The following is a 25,498-nucleotide window of genomic DNA, read 5'->3' as shown; positions in this document are numbered from 1 at the left end:
TTGCGATTAAAAATGAATAAGCGAAATCGAGATAAAACTCCAGCAATAACTTATGTTGAGTTGTTTAAAACATATTGAAAAAGATTCTCTGTTTAATTTCTTTATGTATATATTTTTCATATTATTCTATTATATTTTTCATACTGCCCAAAATATATTTCTTATATATAGCTTACAAAAGCACGCCCGACAACTGAACTGCATCAAGGTTTTTCCTTATTTGTTCCACGATAGCGTATTATTCTAGTAATAGGTATTAAAAGTAGAATTTATCACTAAGAACACTTTAAAAGTTATTTCGGTAGTCATGATAAAAAGCGTTTAAAGATAAAGCTGACAAAACGTAACTATTAGTCTACACAAAGATACTATGACACTAAATAACTTTAACCTTTGGTACTTTTTTTATTAAGGTCGATTCACATCTGTAACATTTAGACAGTAAATATTTGATTCGTTAACATACCGAGTTAACGAAGCTGCTTCCGTTAGCATATATTTGATACCGCTTAATTTTTTAGTTATAGGCTCTTTTGTATTACACAAAGTTAGGAACGAAAACATGTATGGAAAAGCTACTAGCTCACATTATTCGTAGCACTTTCAGTTTTGCTAATTAAAAACTTAAAGATTTCGAAATATTAAAAGAACTGAACGAAGTTTTTTTTAAAGATTAAACATTTATCCTTGATATTTTTAAATTCTGCATTCTTCTTGCGATACAATATTGTCTAGATTTTGTATGACCATAATTTTTAATGGGCTAATGTTAAAGAATTCAAAAATGGCAGTGCACTATGTCTAGGTTGGAGACTTGAGATGTTAGTAACGTTGGGACCTCGACGAGAATCTACTTTGGGTACACTTACGTATATTAAGAATATGTAGCCAAAATTGAAAATCGTTAGCTCAGATACTGCTTGAGAAATGTGTACCTAAAGCTGTGTATATTACATCGTCTTTTTATACCTCTCTAGGTAGAAATTCCCAGGAAGAAACCGTCAAATAATCAGCGTGATTTCTAACTTCGAAATATTTTCTAGACACCCACGTGTAAGTTACAAATTTTGTATTTCCATCATTCCAACTTTTAGTGTAAATATAGCCAGAAAATGTGTAAATTCCTATGCGCTCACGTACAAACAAGCTCCCTGAAAAACTTAAGCGTAGTAACCCCCGCAATGTAAGTCAGATTACAATTCTGTAAGCGCTTCTGGTTGTAGTTCAGCAGTTTCTTATTACCAAAAAACAATATGCTGTCGAACATACGTGTATATTAACACTTTTCATTATTCTGACATGTAATTCCCATTTTTTGAACATCCTGTAAGTATGTACGCAGATCGCAAAACACATTAGAAATATGTCGAAAGAGTCGGTGTCCACGTACATCATGCATCGACCTGGCATTTTACGTCTTTAACTCATTCGGTGTGTAAAACCCAAAAAATAGAACAAATAAAATAATTTAATTGAATAAAGAATATTACGTATTCGACGTCACGCGTTTCACACTCGGGAGGATCACGCTGACGATGACAATTGAGTGTATTCTTTGCCGTTCTGTTGCAAGTGTAAACGAACCCTTATGCGTTCAAAATCCGTTAAAGAACAAAGATAACATTAAATTACTGGCACGCAGCAATACACACGTATGCGAGTATGAATAAAACCTACGTGTATGAAAAAGATATTGCTAATGTGTCAGTAGTAAATGCTCCGCTTACGACGTCACCGGCAAAGTGATATACAACCAGTATATATAATGGTCAATCATACGCATCGTGCAAAAGTTAAAGAAATTTTTTCCAATTTCCGGGAGCAATTTTATTGCTACACGATTATATTATAGTTAAAGTTATTGCTCCCAAGAACAAATACCTGGGTGACCGTCGGTGAAAACTAATCCAAGTTATTTACATGTGAGTTCGTCTTAAATTTGACAAAGTAACAAACAAATATTTATCTTCTTTATTACCTATGTACAGCGCGTTTCTATGCAAAAGCTGTTTGCAATAATATAGAGAATATTGATTTTAGGTAATAATGATTGTAGAATGTTGTCATAACTTATATTTAGTTTTATTGTTAGGTGGGTATAGCATGATTGTAGTTCTCCATCGATACAAGAATTAGTCACCTGTCGGGTGGATTTAAATTTTACACAAAAAAGCGCATCATTGAAATACTTTGGCCGCTACGAATCTTTATTATCATTAACATTGTGACTGGCGTCAGCGCGTCCTTACGCTCTGGGATTTCCATCTTGGGCACGGTTTTGACATGATTTCACGCCAATAATTTATAATAAAAAAAACTTGGAAAGTATTGTCTGTAAGGCATATGGGACTTCGACTGTTTCTCGACTTGTTCTCAAGCGGTCATTTAGCTGTCGTTGAAAACACGATTGGCACTGGGGGATGTCATAAACCAGGCCTGATAGAGTAAGAATAGTAAGGCGATAGGGAAATGTGAGGGAGAATGTCCCGTATCCCCGGAGGGGAAGGGTTAGGAAATAAATCTATCCATCGACTAGAAAATAGCATTTGCGGAGGTTTTAGTTGATTTGGGTATACCAAGTAACTATACTTTACTTCCCTCGTTCGAGTTCGTACTATTAGATCTAGTCTTGTTCATAATTTGCTTTACACTAAAGTACGTTGGAAGCAGGAAACTGAACCCTAACCTGTACCCGGTTCGGTACGCCGTAGCGTCGACTAACCCGCCTAACCGGGTAACAGTATTACGGTGAAAAACATAGTTAAAAACATAGAAATGTACATTAACATTCGCGGGCACTAGGGTTGTGCGGGAACGGGGGAAGGGTTGTACGATATTGACGCATGGATCAACTTTGTATGGCGACCTTTTATGTTTTTCTGCATTGATGTTTTTATAATCGACTTTATGGCCGCCAAGTTTGGCAAAATACCCTTACCTATGTGCGACGATTTCTCACTGCCGCATGCCCTCGCTCATTCTCAGTCTCTCGCACTCGCCGCGGCGACTACAAACGAAGTAAGTAGTGGGGATAGAAATGTTCTCTCAACGGAACAGAGGACCCCTCCTTATCGCGGGACTCCTTACGGGCTTACATTATGGTTTAATTTAATTCTGTCACAGACTGCAAGCTATGTTAAAAAAAGAAAAACATGGATAGAGAACGCATAGAATGAACGTGAATCGTATTTCAAATTTCGCATTGCTAAAGAAATGAAGCCATAGTGTTTATTGAGTTCAAAATGCCATATATGCAAATAAATGTAAAATAAATCATGATTATATTTATAACGAACGGATCTTCTAGATTCATTTCAGATTACTTCGAAAATTTTAAAGGGGTTCCTACTTTCCTTTCGGAGAGCAATTTGCAGCGATGTCCGGTTTAAACTTTGACAATGTAAAACTGTGCGAAGACACGATAACCGATGTTGACATAATAAAGAGTATGATCGACACGGAGAACAACCAAGAACCCTTCTGCATCCTAGACGTCGCTAACGTGGCACAGAAGCATCAGGATTGGATTAAAAAAATGCCAAAAGTTTTGCCACATTATGGTACAATTGAAGTAAAATATATTTGACTCTAATCCTTGTTCTATGATTCGGTAATTCATTGTATGTTATTATAATTACAGCTGTCAAGTGTAATCCAGATCCAACTGTCATTAAGGTCTTGGCTGCTATGAATGCTAACTTCGATTGTGCTTCCAAAGTATGTCTTTGCTTCTGTCGTCTTTAAGTAAGAGTAATGAGTTTCTATAATTTTATGACATTTATTCTTTCATATATTTGAAAAAGAGTGAAATAAGGGAGGTGATGAAATATGGAGTAAACGCGGAAAGAATTATTTTTGCGAATCCAGCGAAACTCCCTTCCCATATAAAGTATGCTAAAAAAATGAAGGTCGAGATGATGACCGCCGACAGTGAGAGTGAACTTGTAAAAATTAGTGAACTTTTCCCAGAAGCGAAGTGAGTAACGGATTGGCAATCATTCCCCATTGACGAACTGCGTTTCGAGTAATCTTTCATCTCCCTAACGATTAACAGAGTAGTGCTTCGCATCCGATGCGATGCCAAAGTGTCGCAAGTACCTCTTGGATCAAAATTTGGCTGTGATCCGAATGAAGAAGCCGTTCGGTTGATTCATCTTACGAAAAGTCTTGGTTTGACTTTGCATGGGTTCAGCTTTCACGTAGGCAGTCCGTGCGGCGAAGTAAACGCTTACAGTAGAGGTATTTCAATGTGCAAACGATTGATTAACATAGCTAGAACAATTGGCTGCAACGATGTTCAGTTAATCGACATTGGGGGTGGATTTCCTGGTGACACCGACTGCGAAATTGGCAAAGTGAGACTGATTACCCTGTACCTACATATCTTTATCATTTTGTTCGTTATTAAATTTGCAATTTCGTTTTTCATTGTTAGTTTGCCAGTGTCATTAACGATGCCATTCAGGATATGGACCCTGGCATAAAAATTATTAGCGAGCCAGGTCAGTATTATGTGGCATCGGCGTTTACTTTGGCATCGTACTTGCATACGAAGAAAGTTGTTCCTGTGGGAGAGAAAATGATACGAATGTACTACATGAGCTGTGGCGTGTACAATTCTTTTATAGATGAGTTATTGAACTTCAAGTCGAGAATTCCAATTCCCTTGTGCGAGGTATCAGTATTATTGTATATTCCAAGCAGGGGCATCCGGAGACTTTTTCCGGGGGGGGGGAGGGTTACTTTGGGATGATGGTAAAGAAAAATATACCCCTCTTCCTTTTTTTAACACATTTTATAGTGCCAATTTAATTAAAATTTTAAAACCAATATTTAAAAATATTCCCTATTTCAGTATAAACTTAATAAACGTCAGGTTTGAGAAATAAGCTATTTTTTCGCAAAAGCCGGGGGAGCAACTGCGCCTTTTGCATAACACCTCCCCCCCCCCCCGCCCACCCACCAGACGTCCATAATTCTAATATGTTATCATTCAACTACAATATTTATTTGTGCTTCAGCCAACGAGCGACGAGAAATTTCTTTCTTTTGTTTGGGGCCCAACATTGGACTCCTCGGACTGCGTATTGAAAAATGTGTTGCTACCAGAACTTCAGGTTGCCGATTGGCTAATATGGAAAGACATGGGGGCGTATAGTGTGTCTTTCACTTTTCCATTTAATGGTTACAAAGCACCCACAGTGTATCCATTTGTGAGGAAAAGTCAATGGTGCGTACTGTTTTGTGTATAATCATTTACACGACATAGATATAAAACGAATTTATTGTAACATATGTTTAAGTCTTAATTGTTTTTCAGGAATAATATTATTGCACACATGAATTTAGAACAGAAACCGTAGGTATCGCAGTAATTTGTTGCAATACTACCATGCTACCATATTCATCTCTTACCATTCGACGATTTAAAACTTAAAATATTGGCCTAAAGCTTTATACAATGTAAAGTTAGTTACAGTAAAGACATATGTTACATTATCGAGTCTTTCAGATTTGATCTCAAGAGATTACGTGACTTCGAAGAAACTCGCAATTCGTTTCGGGGTCTATTAATTGGTGTCCTCTTCCTGTTTTCGAACTCTGCCCAAGATCTTTCCCACGTATGCCACCCGCATCGCGCATCCTTAATATTACTTTCTCAATAATACGCAAACATCGGCTTTCAAATTTCGCTCCTGATTTACCTATCGATTATATACATTTCTGTGACTACGTTCGCGTGGTCACGCAACACGATACATATAACCGTTTTTCAAAAGGTAAGTACGCGCGTAAACAACGATTATCATAGTAACCGCGGATCGTCGCCGGCGATATCGGTGCATGCGCATTAGAGTCTATTGGGACCTACCTCTATACTTCTCTCGCTCGCACATGCTTTCTCTCGCACCATGTTGGCGACAGTTTTAAGCTCGCAATGAGACCTCCATGTATATATGCTCTAAGGGCGGTATTCTCAGTCGCTACATATTCTTAAGCAAATGCTTAAGCATGCGACATCCTCTACTAACCTAGTAGCTAGTAAAAGATGCCGAATGCTTAAGCATTTGCTTAAGAATAAGTAGCGACTGAGAATACCGCTGTAAGGATCACTCGTCGGTTTTGTCGACTGAACGCAGCCATTGGTTACGATACGATATTCGAGTCGATCCCTGTCTTGAGAATCGATTTAAAAAAATCGAAAATTGTGACACGAAAGATCGATTTTAAATCGGCATCCCTATTCTCGGGTCTTTCCCGATAACTATATATATAGCACGTGCTGAATATAAGGTTAGCTTTTTTTGTCTTATATGGATACTACGAAATGTGATAATTTTATGTAAATATCTCTATTATTAAGGCCTAATCGAATAAACGCTCAGACACTTGACGACTTGGTTTCGATACAGATTCATCATGTCAAGGCTCCTCAAAATCGGTGTCTACCATACTGTGTCTTGTAAGTTAACCTCAATTGATTTAAAAGTAAATAGTAAAGAAAAATCAGGGTAAAGTGTGAGGAATAGATTTTTTCGATTTTGGAGAATATGCAAAATTTTCATATATTATTAAATTGTTTAAAGAAATATAAATATTATAAATCAAGTGATTGAATTAAAATTTGCATTTTAAAAAATATGAAACTAACTTATAAATCTTAACATGATAACAGGCTATTAATAGCATTGAATCGTTGAGTTATACTGACAGATGATTTGTAGATATTATTGCAATCTCTTAACATATTACATCTAATACCCTGAACTCATACTGTGAGTCATAAAAAATAAGTTCCTTTTTTTGTACTATCATGTAAGAAGAAGACAATGATAATGAAAACCATGAGTAATTTTTGTGCTAGGCAAAGAGTCTCCGAAGGCACTGCGAGATGTCATAACGACTCCAAGGAGTCTTTCAATGAGTTCAGCTAAGGAAAATCCTGAAGCTGGTTCTAACTCTAGCAAACGGAGACGTTCTGTTACAGACACAGATGATGTAGTATCAAAGAGGCTGTGCGCAGATTCAGAATTGCCTAGTGGTTTACAAGACAAATTTAGGCAGAATGTGCCTGGCGAATTGTTCAATCCTTGTCAAACCAATCAATACAGGAATAATCTCCCTCATGCTTTGATTAGACTTATGTACCAATTAGACTTGTCGGTGCTTTGCTCACTTAGAAAGTTGAAATATGAACATAAGTATCCTTCATTGTCATTAGCATTTGAAGGTTCTGCAATTGATAAATTTAATAATATTGTTTTTCGCTGTAAAGAGAAGTCCATTTATGTACAAATTGAAAATGTAGACAAGTATTATACAGATAATGATATCAGTTATGCTAAATTATTTAGTAAAGAAAGACGAAATATTTTTTTTATTAATGATTACTTCAATAGTTTTGTTAAACATGTAATATCTCAGTCAGGTAATTTATTACATTATATAGAATATCTTATTATCTATACTAATTCAGGCTTGGATCTTACAGAAGAAGAGAAATTAAAAGAAGAACGATTCAGAAATTTTTTTCCTTTTAAATTTCATAGAATAAATGCAGGAAAATGTGATATTTTACAAAACTTTTTATTTGTAGGTGATAGTGTACAAGGGCGCGGTTTTTATCAATTTTTTCAGGATGAAATAACGATAGGAGAATTGTTAAAGAGGTTAGAATTTTCGCCTGCTATGCAGAAAGTAATAAAAGGAAGAAAACTTCCTCCAGAATTTGAAAAGGAAATAAAAGGAGCATTTTTAGATAAATTAGTATTTGCAGTTAATCAGCCTAGTAGGGAGGAAATGAACAGCATTGTTACAAGGGAAATAGAAAATAATAGTGAAGTTCAAGTTGATTATATAGCATTACAAGAAAAAGTATTACGTAACTTAACACCTCCAGAAAAGCATAAAAGATTTGGTGGTTATATATTGCGAATTACATATCAATTCAATTTATTAATGTCCTTCTTGCATTCTATGTTCTTGCACAAAAACATGTTTTCGGTAAATTTTGAAGAAAAAGGCGGTGGTATATCTAATGACATTATTATCAATTACAGAGGTAGAATCACTTACGTAAAGGCACATACTACAAATAGTAGTATTGGTTATAGTCACTTATTTCCTTTCAACCCACAGGGGAAGAAAGATACATTATCTATTAATAAGCACTTCACTCTTTTTATTGAAGGACTAAAAAATAATATAAGATATTTTATTATCTACACTGATGCAGGCATAAATTTTACAGAAGAAAAAGTATTAAAAAAAGGGCATTCTAATGAATTTTATCTTTTAAAATTTAATAGCATCGATATTCGAAAAAAAAAGTACAAAATTCTAAGAAATTGTTCGTGTATAAATGAGAATAACCTTTATCAATTCGCACGGGAAGAAACAATAAGAGAGAAACTTTTGAGTCTATTAAAGCTTCCCCCTTCTTTGCAAAAGGAAAAAGAAGAGGGGAGACTTTCTGGTGCGAATGAGAAAGAAGTAAAAGAGAAGTTTTTAGATAAGCTAATACTTGCAGTCAACCAACCTAGTATGGAAAGTTTGAATAATGTTATTAGAAATGAGATAGATAAGTCTAATGTTCCATATAATTATGCAGAATTACATGAAGTAGCGTTACGTTGGTCAGAATCTCGTAAATTTGGCGACATTACAAAAGGAATAATGGAAAAGCTTTTGGAAGATATAAAAAACAATAAATTTAGTTATCAAAAAATTAAAAATGAAAACATTAATGAAAAAATGAAATTTGCTAAAAGTGTGGTTGGTAGAGAAGGAACGCAAGCATTTAATCAGTTCTTAGATTTTTTAATTGAAGATGGAAGACTAGAAATTCTTCAAAGAAAAGGAATAAACCTAGGTAATATGTCCAGTATTTTAAATAAATCAGGAGCTAATGCTGCAAAAGCGTTTAAAGACTTATACGATCTTTGGTTCGATGAAGACGGAAAGAAAACGCGATATTTAAAAACTCTGGATGAAGAAGCAATAAATCTACCTAATATGTCCAGTATTTTGCATGGAGTAGGAGCTAAAGCTGCAAAAGTGTTTAAAGACTTGTATGATCTTTGGTTCGATGAAGAAGGAAAGAAAACGCGATATTTAAAAACTCTAGAAGAAGAAGGAATAAATCTACCTCATATGTCCAGTATTTTAGGTGGAGCAGGAGCTACAGCAGCAAAAGCTTTTAAAGACTTGTATGATCTTTGGTTCGATGAAGAAGGAAAGAAAACGCGATATTTAAAAACTCTTGAAGAAGAAAGAATAAATCTACCTAATATGTCCAGTATTTTATCTGGAGCAGGAGCTAATTCTGTAAAAGCTTTTAAAGATTTATATGATCTTTGGTTCGATGAAGAAGGAAATAAAACACAATATTTAAAAACTCTAGAAGAAGAAGGAATAAATCTACCTCATATGTCCAGTATTTTAAGTAGAGCTGGAGCTAATGCTCCTAAAGCTTTTAAAGACTTATACGATCTTTGGTTCGATGAAGACGGAAAGAAAACGCGATATTTAAAAACTCTGGATGAAGAAGCAATAAATCTACCTAATATGTCCAGTATTTTGCATGGAGTAGGAGCTAAAGCTGCAAAAGCGTTTAAAGACTTGTATGATCTTTGGTTCGATGAAGAAGGAAAGAAAACGCGATATTTAAAAACTCTAGAAGAAGAAGGAATAAATCTACCTCATATGTCCAGTATTTTGCATGGAGTAGGAGCTAAAGCTGCAAAAGCGTTTAAAGACTTGTATGATCTTTGGTTCGATGAAGAAGGAAAGAAAACGCGATATTTAAAAACTCTGGAAGAAGAAGGAATAAATCTACCTAATATGTCCAGTATTTTGCATGGAGTAGGAGCTAAAGCTGCAAAAGCGTTTAAAGACTTGTATGATCTTTGGTTCGATGAAGAAGGAAAGAAAACGCGATATTTAAAAACTCTAGAAGAAGAAGGAATAAATCTACCTCATATGTCCAGTATTTTAGGTGGAGCAGGAGCTACAGCTGCAAAAGCTTTTAAAGACTTGTATGATCTTTGGTTCGATGAAGAAGGAAAGAAAACGCGATATTTAAAAACTCTAGAAGAAGAAGGAATAAATCTACCTAATATGTCCAGTATTTTATCTGGAGCAGGAGCTAATTCTGTAAAAGCTTTTAAAGATTTATATGATCTTTGGTTCGATGAAGAAGGAAATAAAACACAATATTTAAAAACTCTAGATGAAGAAGGAGTTAACCTAGCAAATATGTCCAGTATTTTAAATGGAACAGGAATTAAAGCTGCAAAAGCTTTTAAAGGCTTATATGATCTTTGGTTTGATGAAGAAGGAAACAAAACACATTATTTAAAAACTCTAGAAGAAAAGGAAATAGACCTCAGTAATATGTCTAGTATTTTGCATGGAGCTGGAGCTAAAGCTCCTAAAGCTTTTAAAGAACTATGTAATACTTTTCTTGATGAGCAAGGAAATAAAAAACTGTATTTAGAGCATTTTATTAAGAATAAATATCGTGAAAAAAGTTTTAGGCTGTGGAACTTATCCAGTATTTTAAGTAAAGCAGGAGTTAAAGCTAAAGATGCTTTTGAAAAATTGCATAATATCTGTTTTAATGACGAAGGAAAAAGAACAGAACTTTTAGATGATTTCTACAAGGCAGGTTTTAGGCCAAGTAACTTATCCTCTATATTATGTGGAACAGGAGTTCGTGCTTCTTCTATTTTAAAAAGATTACATAGTGTTTGTTTTAATGAGAAAAGAGAAAAAACAAAACTTTTAGATGATTTTTGCAAGGCAGGTTTTAGGATGGGTAATATATGCCGTATGTTGAGTGGAGCAGCGGATAGTCTAGAAAAATTTCATAATTTTTGTTTTATCGGAGAAACAAAACGGTATTTAAATCGTTTCTTAAATGAGAAAGAAGGTTTTACGTTGAGTAATTTATCTAAAATATTGCATGGAGCAGGGACTAATATTTATTCTGCTTTAAAAGATTTTCATGATGTGTGTTTTGATGAAAAGGAGAAGAAAACACAGCTTTTAGATAATTTCCATAAGGCAGGTTTTAGGCAGGCTGATTTATCCAATATATTATCCATGGCTGGAAGTAATGCCACTTCTATTTTAAGCAATTTTCATAATTTGTGTTTTAATGAAAAAAAATATTTAGATCACTTCTTAGCTGAGGAAGAACTCTTTACACCGAAAGGTTTATCTAAGATATTGCATGGAGTAGGAATCAATATTTGTTCTATTTTTGAAAAATTGCATGAAATTTGTTTTGATAAGGCAGGGACCAAAACGAAGTATTTAAACACTCTTATGAAAACTAATCCGCCAGACAGGATACTGGATATATTATATGTAAAAGCTAGAAAAGCTCCTTATGTTGTTTTAGATGATACATCACTTCAACAACAAAATATTAGTGGAATAGAGGAAAACAAAAAAAGAAAATATAGATGATCTTACACAGTAGACCAACTCATTCCAAAGCGATCTCTTCTCACGCTCGTTGGTTCTGGTTGCTGGAAATGGTTAAATTATTTAAGCATTTAATATAATATGTACTAGAGTTCCAACTTGTTCCCCCTCTACTACTCTCGACTACAGGCCTACCCAGACAGGAGCCAAACACCTCCTTAAGTTTTGGGACCCGGATAACAACCGAGCGCGGAATTGTTATGTTATGATTTTCATCGGAAAAACATAAGGAATTCATCGGTGTCACTTCCATATCGATACGATTAAAAATAAAGAATTATTGTATTTCTGGAACAGGTATAAATCCTCGGCCGACCGCAGCAAATTGAAGTCGGCGCCCCGCAGCCCAGGGTGAAAATGTGAAATATTCATTTCAGCGTATTAAGAAATTCTTTATTCTTTATCGTATCGATATGGAAGTGACACCAGTGGCTTCCTGGCGTTCTCTCGATTAAAATCATACCAAATTTCATGCAAATCGGACTATTTTCAACGAAGTTAGCTTGAAATTATGCAAATCAATTTTTCATGTAATTTCCTTCATTGTGCTCCGAATTGCGTCGTTCTTGGTGTTAGTTTCATCGACGAAACATAAGGAATCGATTGGCACCGTTTTCGCAAAGATCTGATGAGAAATGCGGAAATCCTGGACGTTTCTCACTTTTTAATGATATTGAAACCCCTTCGAAGGTCGAAAGCCATAAAATTCAGTGAGACACTGCGGGGGTTGTTTTCGCCACGGGGTACGAGGCGGCATCTCTTTGACGGGAGTCGCTGGAGAATCCTCCTGTATTGTTATATATCAGATAATCCAGTACTTTAACATTGTTTATGATAAATACTACTTGAAAAATGTATAGTTTAATTTTTCTACAACAAGCCATGTAAATCTCTCACTACTTTTATATCGTATTTTTGAGAGCTAAAGCTTCCTTTTATACTGAAATAACAATTCCCTTTAAAAAAAATATTACAATATTCTGAGTGAAGAATATCAAAAGGAAGTAGTATTTAAACACTTTGAAGCATTTGACCAATTAAGAAATGAAAGTTTCTTTATGGGCGAATTTATCTGGAACTTCGCCGATTTCCGAACGTCACAAAAGTAAGTGAACAATTTCACACAAATTTAAAATTAGAGAATAAATAATAATCAAGTTACTAATTATATCAAATTTGTATATTTGTAGCTTATACTAGAGTGGATGGTAACAAGGAAGGATTATTTACAAGAGAACGACAACCGAAAATGGCAACTTACCATGTCAGGAAGAGATATTGTGCCCGTTAGAAGGAATTAGATGGAACAGAGATACCAACAGACCTCAAAGACTATATTTCTCCTCATTACTCACCACATTCAGAACTTTAATTATTTTTTTTGATACTTTTCAACTTTCCTTAATGAATTCTTATAGGAAATTACACATAAACGCTGCATAAAACACATTTTATTTGTCTCCTTTTATTTTTGCATACAATTTTTATTTTTGTAAAAATATTGTCATTTCAATCATTAAAATATTGCAACTATTTGAAAGTCCATACATGAGATTATTTTCAACATAGCGTTATTTATCATTGTAATGTTTCTTAATGATTGCAAAAACTGTACACAGTTAACATTAAACGTTTCATAAAAAAAAGAAACCAAATACATGTACTTATTTTCCATTAGGGTAATTTTAAACTTAAGCAGACCCAATGCATAACAGTTTTTGTACAAAAGTTAGTCCTAAATGAACGTGTACAGATTTTATGTTAACACGGTTGCTCATCGACTGGTGGTTCTACAAGTTTCAAACACGCATCTGCCATTTCGACAAATATTGGCTCAGTCATGGCAAGAGCAATGGCCTTCGTAGGATTTGCATCTGTCAGAATCGCGCGCATAATATCACGTAGATGTACATTTTTTAAACAATTTTTTAACTCTTCACTGTCACATAGTTGTTGCAATTTTTCAATGGCAACTGTATCCTCTGTAGGAAAGTCATAATTTGTGGCATGAGGTTCGGCATTGACAGTGGCCTCACTCTCCTGAGAATTGGGTGGTTGACAGTTACTTGTTTTGTGTACATTACAGCAAGCTGCAGAGCAACTAAGACACATGAAATAAAAATATTTGTAAATAATTGCACGTGTATCGCATTAAACTGCAGAATACAATCATATTTCTAAAAAATATACCTTTCGTGTAATTACAAAAATATACCTTTCGTGTAAGTACTTTTCTGTAATTACAGAAAAGGTAACAAATCGCTGATAGAACACGTAGTATAAATGTCTTTAATTATTGTCTGGCAGACACAGGGTCCCATTGTAAATATCAAACTACAGTTATGCCCGGTTAAGTTGATAATTGCAGGTTTCCAAAATCATCTTTTATTTGGGGTGGTAGATGAATTTCACATCTCCGATTTCACGTCCCACTAAGTTGTATGGCTTTTGCCGTTCGAGAATAGGAGCCCTAAAAAGTCAGACATGAGTCAATATGAAGGGAAAATGTCGAGTTGCGCATTTCTTATCGAATCTTTACGAAAGTAACAGCAATCGATTCCTTGAGTTTTCCCGATGAAGATGATACTACATCCGACATAATTCGGGTTATACTTAACGGAATTACGTATAAAATTAATTTGCAGAATTTAAAGCAAATTTCATTAAAAATAGCCCGATCTACATGGTACTTAGTATCTTTTAATCGGGGGAATGCCAGGATTCCAGTGGTGTCACTTTCATATCGGTACGACGAAAAATAAATAATTTAAATTTTATTATGTAAATGTCTGACTAGCACTAGGCACACGTAGCCGTCGAAATTTAAAAGGCGCCGCGCAGCGACGCACGAAATACGCACTACTGCATATTGAAATTCCTATACTTTTCATTGGATGTAATGGTACCAATCGATTCCTTAGATTTTCCTGATAAAAATGATGGAAAATACATCCTCAATCGTACCATTTTTAACGACATTGGCTTTAAATTGTGTAAATTAATTTTATATGTAATTTCGTTAAGTACACCTGCTACTTCTTCGCTCGCATTGGCTCCCGCCGCCCGTGTCCCGTTTGCTTACTTTGTATTCGTCGACGTTGTCGCGCCGGCCATTGGAGATATACTATTCGGACCCTAGAGTTTCTCGACCGACTTCTTTCCATCCGAGCATAATAGTCCGAATTATGTCGAGTTTGGTATTATTTTCATCGGGAAAACACAAGGAATCGATTGGTGTCACTTTCGTGAAGATCCAATGCGAAATGCGGAACTTGACATTTTTCACATCTTAATGGCTAGCGTTGCATTGTCTTCGTGGTCCCCTATTCTCGAGCGCTGAGCATTCGGTTGTGAAAGTTCCCGCGTGCCAAGTAAGCAAGTAGTGAGGATAAGTGTTGTGTACAATGATCATCTTAACCAGGCACAGCTGTATATGTGTTATTTATTAAATAGTTTACTTGAAGAAAGATTTAAGACTTAACTAATTCTAGAAAATAAGAATTTTAGATCATAATAAAATTAAAATTTAATATAAGTCTATCTGGAGATGCATATATATATATATAAATCAATCTATGACTACAAATGGATGTTGCATCTATTGCTGAGTCTAACTACCTACCATCTAAGGGTGAAGATGTAAACACTCCAAGTGATACCAAGGCAACTTTAATACTATTCTATGAATACTAGGAAATTTTGTAAGCTCACATACCTACAGCAAAGGTTTATAAAGTTTATCTATATGTCTGTAGCTGTTAATGGTCTTAAATGACATGAAATAGTTAAAAGTATTTACTTTCAAAGCAAATATTCACAATGTGAGTCAATAGTTTCTTTATTTGTAAAGTATTATTTTGGTGTGAAAAGATGCCAATGGCAGACAATGGATGAAATCATTTTTTCATGCAAGCATTGCAATACTTCATGATAATACTGTGAATAAATTAAGAAACTATCCAATATTTTTTAGGTCTTTTGATAGAATTTAAAAGAATATGTGACTAGAATTAGATATATTTGCAATTACAATGTAGTCCTATTGTTGTTGGTACACTCATACATTAAATAAAGTACACTGAACTTTGTATATGAACATTTATTAAAATGTAAACCAGCGATATCTAAGCTATGTATTCAACAAATTAACAAGGAATTTGTTACACGTGACCAGCATATTTAAAAATCATCATGCGTCAAAATTTGTCGGCATTCTGTAACATAACCTCTTCAATTTACTTACTATGACTGTTTACACACAGGACATTTGTAAAAGCACTCTGTCTTATTACATACGCAACAAATTCTTTCCATGCTAATCAGATCTTGCTGTATCCTAATTATGTTTAATGGTAATTTGTGAACAATTGTGAATTTTATAGTGTTTAAGTTCATTCATGTTTATCGCATGACCCACGAAATCAAATCCATGGTATTGACACTATTGAGTATTGATACCGAATGCATTATTTTGTTAGCGTGGACAGTACCCTCTTGTGGTCCATAGTAGAAAACAATTACTATACGCGGGAAATTTAAAACGTGGGTACGTTATAATATATAATACTGTTTTATTCATTATACATTTTAAAATATAATATTAAAATGAACATTTACATAACCACCTCACTTCTGCCTCTCGAGACACACTGAGGAAAACCGTGGACCTGTAGAACGAAGCACTAGACTGATGCGGAAGTTGAAGCAAAAGACGGAAGAGGTACCGTCTGTTTCTTGTGAGTTAGTGATCTTCCAGGGAGTGATCGGTATAACCAAAGAGGAGATATAATAAGAGGCGTCACTCCGGGCGGAACCTTTGAAGTCCTTACTTGACCTTGGCATTTAAATTGGTTGTCTATTCGAGCGGGATATTCAAATCGACTAAATGTATCTTACCGCAATTTGCTGATTATTGCCGAATGGGCATTTAAATTGGTTGTCTAGTGATTTCCCTAGTTTATGTCTGTCCTTGTCGAGTGACGCCTCTTATTATATCTCCTCTTTGGTATAACCGCAGCCATTTGTGGCAAAATCGGAAATAACATAACCTAAGCATTCACTAAATCGTCTGCTTTCCAAGCTGCTTGTTTATTTATCTCTTTTTATCCGTTTCTTTGTCTCTTTCTTTTTTACAGTTTCTTTCTCCGTCTACTTCCGCTTTTGCCATAAATGGCGACAACCAATCAGCGACGATACAAGTTGTTCCGATCATCTATTGTGAGCTCGTTTCATTGTCAGCTATCTTGGTAGAGGCCACTGGTGCTGTCATCTACGTCAGGCTTGGGAATTAAGTGAACACGGCGGCCGACTTTCAGAGGCAACGCCTTCTTTCTTCCGTCACGCGTTTTGGCCCCCGCGGCGGCCTAGGTGCTGGGAGCACCTGAGGCCCGTACCACATGAAAATCGGCCGCCGCGTTCACTTAATTCAAAAGCCTAGCCTAGCAGTATAGATACACAATACACATGTATAGCGAAGAAAATAACTTTTTGATACCCTAAAGTAACTTTTTCTTACTGGTTTAAAATTGTAATATAAATATCTACTCCCTTTGCAAATACGTGTTTTTTTTTTTTTTTTTTAATATTTAATCTGGCCAGTTTTAAAGTAATACTGATCGTTACTTATCACGTCTAAATCTCTCGTTAATAAAAATTTATAATTTAATTCTAACATCGACGATTGTAACATCGGCAGTCGGGGTCGGTTGTACCATATAGTATTTCGTTTTTCGTTCTTATATGAGCAGATTTTGGCCTGGGAGAGGTCTCATTCGAAAGAAGAAGATTCAATGCGGAGCGCTCTGCTCACCGTTTGAGTCGCAAAACTCTTTTAGTGACCTAAAAATGCTTGGATTCTGCGGGTATATTTTGTCGACTTTTGCTTTACTTTGGACACTGATATTATTACATATCAACACAATCTCGTTGAACCATGAGCAGAGCGCTCCGCATTGAACCTTCCTCTTTCGAATGAGACCTCGCCCAGCCCCAAATCTGCTCATATAAGGACGAAAAACGAAAAATCCCGAACCCATGTTTCGGGCCAGATTGTGTCGGTATACAGCGCGCTGCATTACCCGTGTCTACCCCCTTAAGAATAAGTAGCTACTATGAATACCGGCCTAGGAATGCACCAGCCGAAACGTTTTCTATTTCTGCCACAATGCCAACACCGCATAATTGGTTATAAATTTTACTTTTTTCATTTATTATTACAATTAAAATCAATAAATATTTTAATTTCGTAAAGTTAAATTTGTGCTACTATCGACTCTGTGCAGTGTTACAACCAACCCGGGGTCAGCGACGGTTGTAACACTTTCTCCGCTTCTCATTTTTTATTAATACCTGCACATTACTTGAAATACAGTGAACCTGTTATGTCTTAATAATGTTAGATAAGCAAGTAACATTTTTGTATAAAAACTTTTGTTGTAACTGCAATAGTTCTTGCTTAATGGTATTCCAAAGCCAAAGTGTTACTTCAGCCCCCGGTCTACCCTAAAAGGAAAATGGACACAGAACGATGTGAATGCGGCTTTGAAGATGCTACTATAAAACAAAATTAAACTAAACTAAAGTAAACTTAAACTAGGTTCTGATGAACAAGTCACTGAGTGCATCATTAATAAAGAATCATTCAACGAAGATTTGGTGCAGTGCACAAAATGCAAGGGTTGGGCTCACGAGCGCTGTACAGACCAAGAAAATATCGAACATTTTACCTGTGATATTTGTAGACGTGTCCAAATAAATGTCATTAATTACTTAGACCTTAAAATCTACACACATATATATATATATATATATATATATATATATATATATATATATCTATATATATCCTTCCATACTTATTTCCAAGCAACATTTTGTTTCTTCTATATTTTTTATTACATAATAAACGAAATTCTTAATTATTTTCGGTGTTTTAACTTTCAAATAGCCCAATGCAACATTACCATGTGTCTCATATGTGTAACGTTGCATTTTATACATAAAATATATTGGTATTTCTCGTTAGTTTTGTATCTTCGCGTTTGCTTCCAAACTTCCAGCCAGGGGTGTATTAGGTACCCAGACAGCACACGATATGTTAGAGATGTCCATTTTACGTCTGTTTTACGTCTGAATATCTGAACGTTCTGATTTGTGACAGAGATATCTTTAAGATATCTTATGGACGTGTTAAAGATATCTTAATTGCGCGTTAAAGAGATCTTTAAGATGTCTTGATTCGTGACATAAAACGACGCGACATAAATCTCCCAGATAGCACACGTCGTCTCAAAGCCGTCTTTAAGACGTCTGCAGACGTCTTGAAAGTCTGAAAGACGTCTAAAAGACGGCTTATAGACGTCGTGTGCTATCTGGGAACATATCTTGAACGTCTGGTTTCAGATGTCCTTAAGATGTCTTTAAGATGTCTGTGCGCTGTCTGGATTAGCATGACACTATGTTTGATTGCTCGAAACCGATGATATATGTACACCGTGTGCAATGAAATCTCGGACACCAGTCGCACTCGCACAGTGAAAGAGGCAACCTAAGTGAATCGCGTGTATTCGCCTGTGGGCATTCCCCTAACTTCATTGGCTCTTTCACTGTGTCAGTGCGATTGGTGTCCGAGGTATCAGTGGACACGGTGTACAGATAACGACATCATTCGCATCCATCTGTTCAAAGCTTTCATATAAAAACGCTCCAACAGAAATAATCAACAGTACCCATAGTATAACAGTTGCCGAATACTCTTCAGATAGATAGCTAAGTGTTTTACCGGGAAGATGGTGTACGTGAACGTTGCAGTGTACCTGTCAGCGTTGGTTCTGGCAACTGGACTGTCGGTAGGGCTTAACGTTACCACCTTTAAAGGAAGCGATATCCTTGATTCAGTGCCACTTATTGACGGGTAAGTGCTGTCGTTTATAGCGTGCTAAATTAATGACAAAAAGAGAAGGTGCGTACTCTGAGTGCAAGGTAGATAAATGAAAGATTATTAAGACAATATTTTAAATCAACTTGCTGTCACCTAAGTTACAGGCAGTCGGAAAGTAATTAAGGACTGTAGTGGATTATAATAGAGTAGATAGACGAATGAAGGAGATTGCAGGAAATGACTGTATGGGAAAGTAGAAGTGTAGGCATATGGCAAGAGGCGCGGCTTTCTCTACCTTCCCAACCAGTTGTTACATATCTGTATGCGCTTTTTCATATTGAATTTCTCAATATCTGCTGTGATGCATACTGCCTACGGCAGCAGCAAATTACCTACGTCGCATTAAAGTTTCTCCTTTCTGCAATCAAATGATTGCTGAAACTTACAATTCGCATGATTGCTTGCATAACAACAGAATTCTTCCTCATGCATTACATAGTAAAAAAGACGATTCTTTAAGACATCTTTAAGACGAAACAAAATTCGTGAAGAAACGCAGTCAAGGGATGATATCGAGTGAGTACTTAACAACAAATGGTAGTGGGGTAAGGAGAGCATGGACTTTCAAGTTGTCTATATTTCTGCTTGGTGGCACAAATACTTGATTTGATTAAAGTAGAAACTTCTATGAGAAGTAGATAATTTTTGCTGTTGTAGAAGTTATGAATCACGGCAGATGTTTTTTAAAACCACGTCAAATGACGCGTGGGAAAATATCTACTTTATAGCTGAGATGGTAGGGAGAGCTCTCGTTTTACCATTTTATCCGCGCTATATGTTGTATTTTACTAGATTTACTACTCGGCTTCGCCCGAAATTTGGATTCTGATTTTATAGAAAAATTAGTAATTTTCTATTACAGTTTATAATATTGTTATATTGTCTAATTTAGTTTATAGTATTTTGTATGGATAGTGCTTGTGTACTATACTTTATACAAGGTGCTTCACAACATGTGGGACCTATTTCAGCGACGGACGGTGGGGCACAGAAGCAATGAAGGAAGTTCATATAAATATGTGCCCTATTTGATCTTCTTTCGGAGATATAGTCATTTAGTTATTTACGCAATGTGCAGGTACATACTTACCTTTATAGGAAGTGGAAGGTTTATGGTTTGTTTGTATGTTTTTATTGTTGTCCTGTGTTTTAAGCAGGATGGCGTTGATAGTTGATGCGGGTTAGACGGTTTAGCGCCCCCCCCCTCAATTTTTAGGGGATTTAAGATAAAAAATGTGTAAATCCCCCAAAAGTCAGCGGCCCCGGCGTGTGTGTGTGTGTGTGTGTGTGTTAAACCATTTAATCGCCACCAACTACCAATCACAATTTTTTGCAAATATCTCGAAACCTAAAGCTGTACGACGGCAACACGCACAGGAAAAAGTTATTCAGCATCATGCCCCCGACGTTTGTAAATAATTACCAAAATATATTTTGTATTGTTCAGCAGAACGTCAAACGTAACACATCTTTGACCCTTTTTTGTTCCAGACACAACGATTTACCGTACAACTTATACTTAATATTGAATAACAAGTTATCGGATTTCGATTTCAAGAAAAATCTCAGCGATGACAGCATCTGGGGGAGAGAAGCTTGCCGCTCATGTTTCACGGACCTTCCCCGATTGAAGAAGGGAAAAGTGGGCGGACAAGTGAGTCAGATATACACTTGCACGCTTGATAGCCTGATAATTCCTGGGAATCCCGCCTTATCTTTTGCGTTGCGAAACAATTAATTAACTCGTGTAGTAGAGTCTCTCGCTGCTTCAAGCTCCGTGTCTTACGTAAACTCAGTTTGTTTTCTTTCTTATGTATCATGCCCCGGGATAATACTAAAGTTCCTTCAAACTAGATATCGAAATTGTACTTATTTAACATCGATAGATATATCACTGTGTTACAAAATTGATTTTAAATCGTTTATAAGATAATCGAAATCTATAATGAATACGATATGCAATATGTATCATACTATTATTGTATTATATATTACACTTAATATTTTTGAAATATTATTAAGGCTACCAAGATTATACGTAGGTACTGGGAAATTCTGAAAATATCCAGATACATACGTAACACATTCAGATATCATCTATTTTACTGTGCGGACGAGTTGCACGATCAACAAAATGGATATGCTGAAATAATTAATATATGATATATATGTATATTACTGGAGTAGTTTATAGTTTAAGAATATGAAAAGAAACGTATATATTTTCCAAGGCAATGTGAAAAGAATTTCACGATAAAGTGTGAAAAAATCTTTCATGTTCAAATTCCTATTTAGTCTTGATTATTCGAATATTTGAATCTCAAATTCGAGTTCTCTGGTATTCAAATATTCGTTACAGCTCTAGTCGGAGTCACTGACATCAAAATACCTACAGTTTTATAGGTTTTTATGTCAGGATCGGGTACTCGTTTGAAGGAAGAATAAAGCGTACGCAGCAGTTTCGGCCACTGTGGCTTATTATTCATATTTGAATGGGCGTATCATGACCCAATGTGCTAAAATTATTCTGTATACATTAAGGGGTTACGCAACCTTGACCGGGCCGAAACGAGTGGCACAGTCACGAACTTTGTACAAGCAATTTATGCAATCAGTAGCAATTAGTGTTCCTCTCGATACTTTTTCTTTCTCGAGAAATCAAAAATCACATCAAATTCTTGAGAATTCTTGAGAAATTGAAAAAAATATTAGTAAATAAATATTTTTGGAATAATGTTGTTAATAATTATCAAAAACACAAGAAAAATTTTAACTAATTCATCATTCTTGTCTAAGTTACACAAAATTTGTATAAATGAAGAAACAGATATTAAATATAATTGATTTTATTTATTTAATACAAAATTTGTGCGAAGCGAAATATTATTTTTTTGTTTTAAAATGGTTTTTTAATCTACTTCTTTTCTTTTCTGTGGTAAAATCTGTAGCTGTAGAAAAATTTATTTCGTTTTGAGTGGATGTTATGGTAAATTTATGGTAAATTTGGTGTCCTTCCAGTGGACGTAACCCATACTACACCTCCTACATCACACAAATAATTATAATAATAGTTTTACATTTTAGTTCTGGGTCGCGTACGTTTCATGCGCGTCTCAGTACAAAGACGCGGTACAGTTGACGATGCGGCAAATCGATGTCATCAAAAGACTGATCGCCAGATACCCGAACGACTTGCAGTTCGTCACCGAAGCAGGGCACATCGAGGCAGCCTGGCGCAATGGAAAAATCGGCTCCATGATAGGCGTCGAAGGGGGTCATTCCATCGACTCCAGTCTGGCGGTTCTTAGGCTTTATTACGAGCTCGGTGTACGGTACCTTACGTTGACTCACGCGTGCAATACACCATGGTATGCTACATTATTACTAAGCTTTACATATCAGTGGCGGATGTAACGGGCGGCCGATGAGCAGCCAAACACATTATGATTTTATCCAAAGACTATACTTTTTTTATTCCCATAATTTTCATACCACACGCGCGTCTTGTTTGTAACTCTGTTACGTGTTCTTGGTGTCCCAGAACGTTTGTCAGCTGGGCCTATTCCTTAAATCTGCCACTGATACACATAGTAATATATAATAATAATTAGCAGATTTAATCACACCTCTTTGTGTCCGAGTTATTTATTTGTATAGTATTAATTGTCTAATTATTTTATGTGTCGCTGAAAAGATAAGTATTATTAGGAATAAATGTTTCATTATCAGTAAAATCGAACCGTCAAGTCATACGAAATGCTGGCAGTAGCAAATGTTTTCGAAATTTCATGACACCTCCGAATTATATTGTGGGACCTTCTCTGCACTGGGGCCCCACAAGGAACCCAGCTATATATACTTACGCTACGCGCTTACGAGCCCGCACTTACACTACTTCAGTTCTCCTCACTGATTTCTACCCTTAGTAACGGCGTAAGGCAGGCCTTCCCAAGTAGGGGAAAACCACTCCTGAAACACATGTTTTGGTTCTCCCTCCAACGCTACGCCTTCAGCTCAGGTGGGACGATTCCTACTACCCTTTCTCCGAGGAGACAGTAACGCCGATAGGAAGCATGTTGGGACGCTTTAGGGTGAAAGTAGCAAATGTGTCAAGTTTTTATAGGAAATTTCATAATGACTTAAAGATAGTAGGGAAAATTATATTTTAAACTGGCATTTCGAAATGGCAAGAAAATAGAAAATAGAAGAAAAAAAACATACGAAATTAATAAATGTATTTCTTTATCTTTATAGGGCTGACGCGTCGCCAGTGAATGATGGTTCTGTTCACAATCTGACAGACTTTGGAGTGGTACGTTAAAATTTTTACGTTTTCAATGCGGAATAACAATGAAGGGAAATTCGTATGTCCTGCATTTTAACACAGACTATTGTCCACGAAATGAATCGCTTGGGAATGTTGGTCGATTTATCACATGTGTCGCATAATGTTATGAGAGAAGTACTCGCAGTAACGAAGGCTCCGGTTATATTTTCTCATTCATCAGCGTTCAGTGTATGCCGGAACTATCGTAACGTTCCTGACGACGTACTGCATTCAGTTGTGAGTTCCTATTGTATTTGTGCAGACGTTTCGTAAGAATACACGGTATCTGTAGAACTTTGAATGCTCTTTCAGAAAAAGAACAACGGAGTGGTGATGGTGAACTTTTACCCGCATTTCATAAATTGCAACTCCTCGAGAAATGCGACGATCCAAGATGTTATTGGTATAATCAAAATAATTAGTACTCTACTCTTTGAATTCATTTGTATCACATGCACAATTTGTTTTAATTTAAGAGGAACGTTTTACACGAATTAGATCTGGCTCTAGACAAACTTTACTTGGCAAGCTTATTACAATTTAGTACAGCAGGGTTGACTAACTGGAGGCTCGCGAGCCAGCAGGGGCACCCCCGCCTTGCTGCCACGCTGAACGGCCCCCGTCTATACCGACCAAACTCTGACGATCGCAGTCGATTCCTCTTTCTTTCCTTCTCTTCTTGGCTGCGATCGTCAGAGTCTGGGAGGTATGGAGTGGGCCGTTCAGCGTGGCAGCAAGGCGGGGGTGCCCCCGGTGGCTCGCGAGCCACCTGTTAGTCAAACCCTGAACTACAGTATTAAATTCACTTTTAGCTAGATCATTGTTCGAGTTTGTCTGAAAGATAACATTTTTTCTTTCACCTTGTATTATATTTTTAGTCTTAAAAGTGACTTGAAAAGAAAACTCGACTCGACTAAGTGGCTGAAATTAACTTAAAAAGTTTAATTATGGTTTTATCGCGATCGGCGATTTCCATCTGTGCAGATCATATAAATCACATTCGTAATCTTATCGGAACGGATCATGTCGGTATCGGCGCTGATTATGATGGTGTACAATCGTAAGCAATACATCAAAATACATCAAAATACATCAAAATTAGCGAAACTTTCTAAGATATTTATTGAAATATTTTAGGGCGCCTGAAGGCTTAGAGGATGTTTCCAAATATCCAGAGATATTCAACAGTCTTTACAGTAGCAAAACGGAACCACGATGGACCAAAGAGGATCTTGGGAAGCTAGCTGGCAAGAATTTAATCCGTGTGTTTGAAGCTGTAGAAGCGGTAAGCAGAAGAAAATTACATTAGAGAATTTCTCAACGGTGATTACAGAAATCGGAAAATATGAACGAATGTCGTTTTACGTATGACAAGGTGCGAGATTCGTTAGCGGCGGAGTCTCCGCGAGAAGATATCATAAGCGGAATGGACTTATACAATGCAGAATTAGATAGCAACGTAAAACCAGGCTCATGCAACACTGCGATAGAGTATGTTTTTTTTTGTTCAGACAAATTTTTGTAATATGCTTCCATTTATTTAATTCCTTATTCATTCATTACAAATACTTTTTCATACAGGTGGAACGGACTTAATGTTACGAGGAGTAATAATACACAATAATAATATGGCATTTATTGAAGACAGATAACTTTGCGGCACATTCATCGAGCAAAGTGTTTACCATTTTATATATTACTTATGTCAATGTGTTGCAATTATTGTTATTAAACGTGTG

At 36.0% G+C, this 25,498-nt stretch overlaps 4 protein-coding genes across 7 annotated transcripts; 3 read left to right on the top strand and 1 right to left on the bottom strand.

Moving 5' to 3' along the window:
* Nucleotides 1-1,780: 1,780 nt before the first annotated feature.
* Nucleotides 1,781-5,534, top strand: LOC143369034 (ornithine decarboxylase 1-like). Of its 4 annotated transcripts, none has more exons than XM_076812405.1 (8): nt 1,781-1,922; nt 3,308-3,560; nt 3,641-3,717; nt 3,804-3,976; nt 4,055-4,355; nt 4,436-4,675; nt 5,022-5,230; nt 5,321-5,534. In XM_076812405.1, the coding sequence occupies exons 2-8, from the start codon at nt 3,377-3,379 to the stop codon at nt 5,361-5,363; spliced, it is 1,227 nt and encodes a 408-aa protein (XP_076668520.1). In that variant the 5' UTR covers nt 1,781-1,922; nt 3,308-3,376; the 3' UTR covers nt 5,364-5,534. The 4 variants fall into 4 exon arrangements, with proteins under 4 accessions (XP_076668520.1, XP_076668521.1, XP_076668524.1 ...); XM_076812406.1 differs by having other exon boundaries at nt 1,785-1,947; XM_076812408.1 differs by having other exon boundaries at nt 1,818-1,922; nt 3,319-3,560.
* Nucleotides 5,535-6,301: 767 nt separating this feature from the next.
* On the top strand, nt 6,302-13,047 carry LOC143368725 (uncharacterized). Its single transcript, XM_076811745.1, has 3 exons — nt 6,302-6,463; nt 6,866-12,598; nt 12,684-13,047. The coding sequence occupies exons 1-2, from the start codon at nt 6,421-6,423 to the stop codon at nt 11,473-11,475; spliced, it is 4,653 nt and encodes a 1,550-aa protein (XP_076667860.1). The 5' UTR covers nt 6,302-6,420; the 3' UTR covers nt 11,476-12,598; nt 12,684-13,047.
* Nucleotides 12,925-15,930, bottom strand: LOC143368726 (zinc finger HIT domain-containing protein 3). Its single transcript, XM_076811746.1, has 2 exons — nt 15,737-15,930; nt 12,925-13,594 (listed from the first exon to the last, which is right to left on the bottom strand). Exons 1-2 carry the CDS (start codon nt 15,886-15,888, stop codon nt 13,255-13,257), a joined length of 492 nt encoding a protein of 163 aa, XP_076667861.1. The 5' UTR covers nt 15,889-15,930; the 3' UTR covers nt 12,925-13,254.
* Nucleotides 15,931-19,107: 3,177 nt separating this feature from the next.
* On the top strand, nt 19,108-25,495 carry LOC143369293 (dipeptidase 1). Its single transcript, XM_076813060.1, has 10 exons — nt 19,108-19,405; nt 20,924-21,086; nt 22,517-22,800; nt 23,687-23,744; nt 23,820-23,996; nt 24,072-24,162; nt 24,744-24,819; nt 24,897-25,044; nt 25,135-25,250; nt 25,341-25,495. The coding sequence occupies exons 1-10, from the start codon at nt 19,281-19,283 to the stop codon at nt 25,381-25,383; spliced, it is 1,281 nt and encodes a 426-aa protein (XP_076669175.1). The 5' UTR covers nt 19,108-19,280; the 3' UTR covers nt 25,384-25,495.
* The last annotated feature ends 3 nt before the right edge of the window (nt 25,496-25,498 follow it).

This window comes from Andrena cerasifolii, chromosome 5 (genome assembly GCF_050908995.1).
Source record: "Andrena cerasifolii isolate SP2316 chromosome 5, iyAndCera1_principal, whole genome shotgun sequence".
NCBI lineage: Eukaryota > Metazoa > Arthropoda > Insecta > Hymenoptera > Andrenidae > Andrena > Andrena cerasifolii.
Note: the sequence above shows the minus strand (reverse complement) of the source record. Positions and strands in the feature narration are given on the sequence as shown.

Coding starts and splice junctions, on each gene's coding strand:
- LOC143369034 (XM_076812405.1), top strand. CDS start 3,377: ATGTCCGGTTTAAACTTTGACAATGTAAAACTGTGCGAAGACACGATA. Junction 3,718..3,803: donor ACTTCGATTGTGCTTCCAAA/GTATGTCTTTGC, acceptor TATTTGAAAAAG/AGTGAAATAAGGGAGGTGAT. Junction 4,356..4,435: donor CCGACTGCGAAATTGGCAAA/GTGAGACTGATT, acceptor TTTCATTGTTAG/TTTGCCAGTGTCATTAACGA.
- LOC143369293 (XM_076813060.1), top strand. CDS start 19,281: ATGGTGTACGTGAACGTTGCAGTGTACCTGTCAGCGTTGGTTCTGGCA. Junction 21,087..22,516: donor AGGGAAAAGTGGGCGGACAA/GTGAGTCAGATA, acceptor TTTACATTTTAG/TTCTGGGTCGCGTACGTTTC. Junction 25,251..25,340: donor TCATGCAACACTGCGATAGA/GTATGTTTTTTT, acceptor TTTTTCATACAG/GTGGAACGGACTTAATGTTA.
- LOC143368725 (XM_076811745.1), top strand. CDS start 6,421: ATGTCAAGGCTCCTCAAAATCGGTGTCTACCATACTGTGTCTT. Junction 6,464..6,865: donor TGTCTACCATACTGTGTCTT/GTAAGTTAACCT, acceptor TTTTTGTGCTAG/GCAAAGAGTCTCCGAAGGCA.
- LOC143368726 (XM_076811746.1), bottom strand. CDS start 15,888: ATGAACTTAAACACTATAAAATTCACAATTGTTCACAAATTACCATTA. Junction 13,595..15,736: donor CCTGTGTGTAAACAGTCATA/GTAAGTAAATTG, acceptor CATGTGTCTTAG/TTGCTCTGCAGCTTGCTGTA.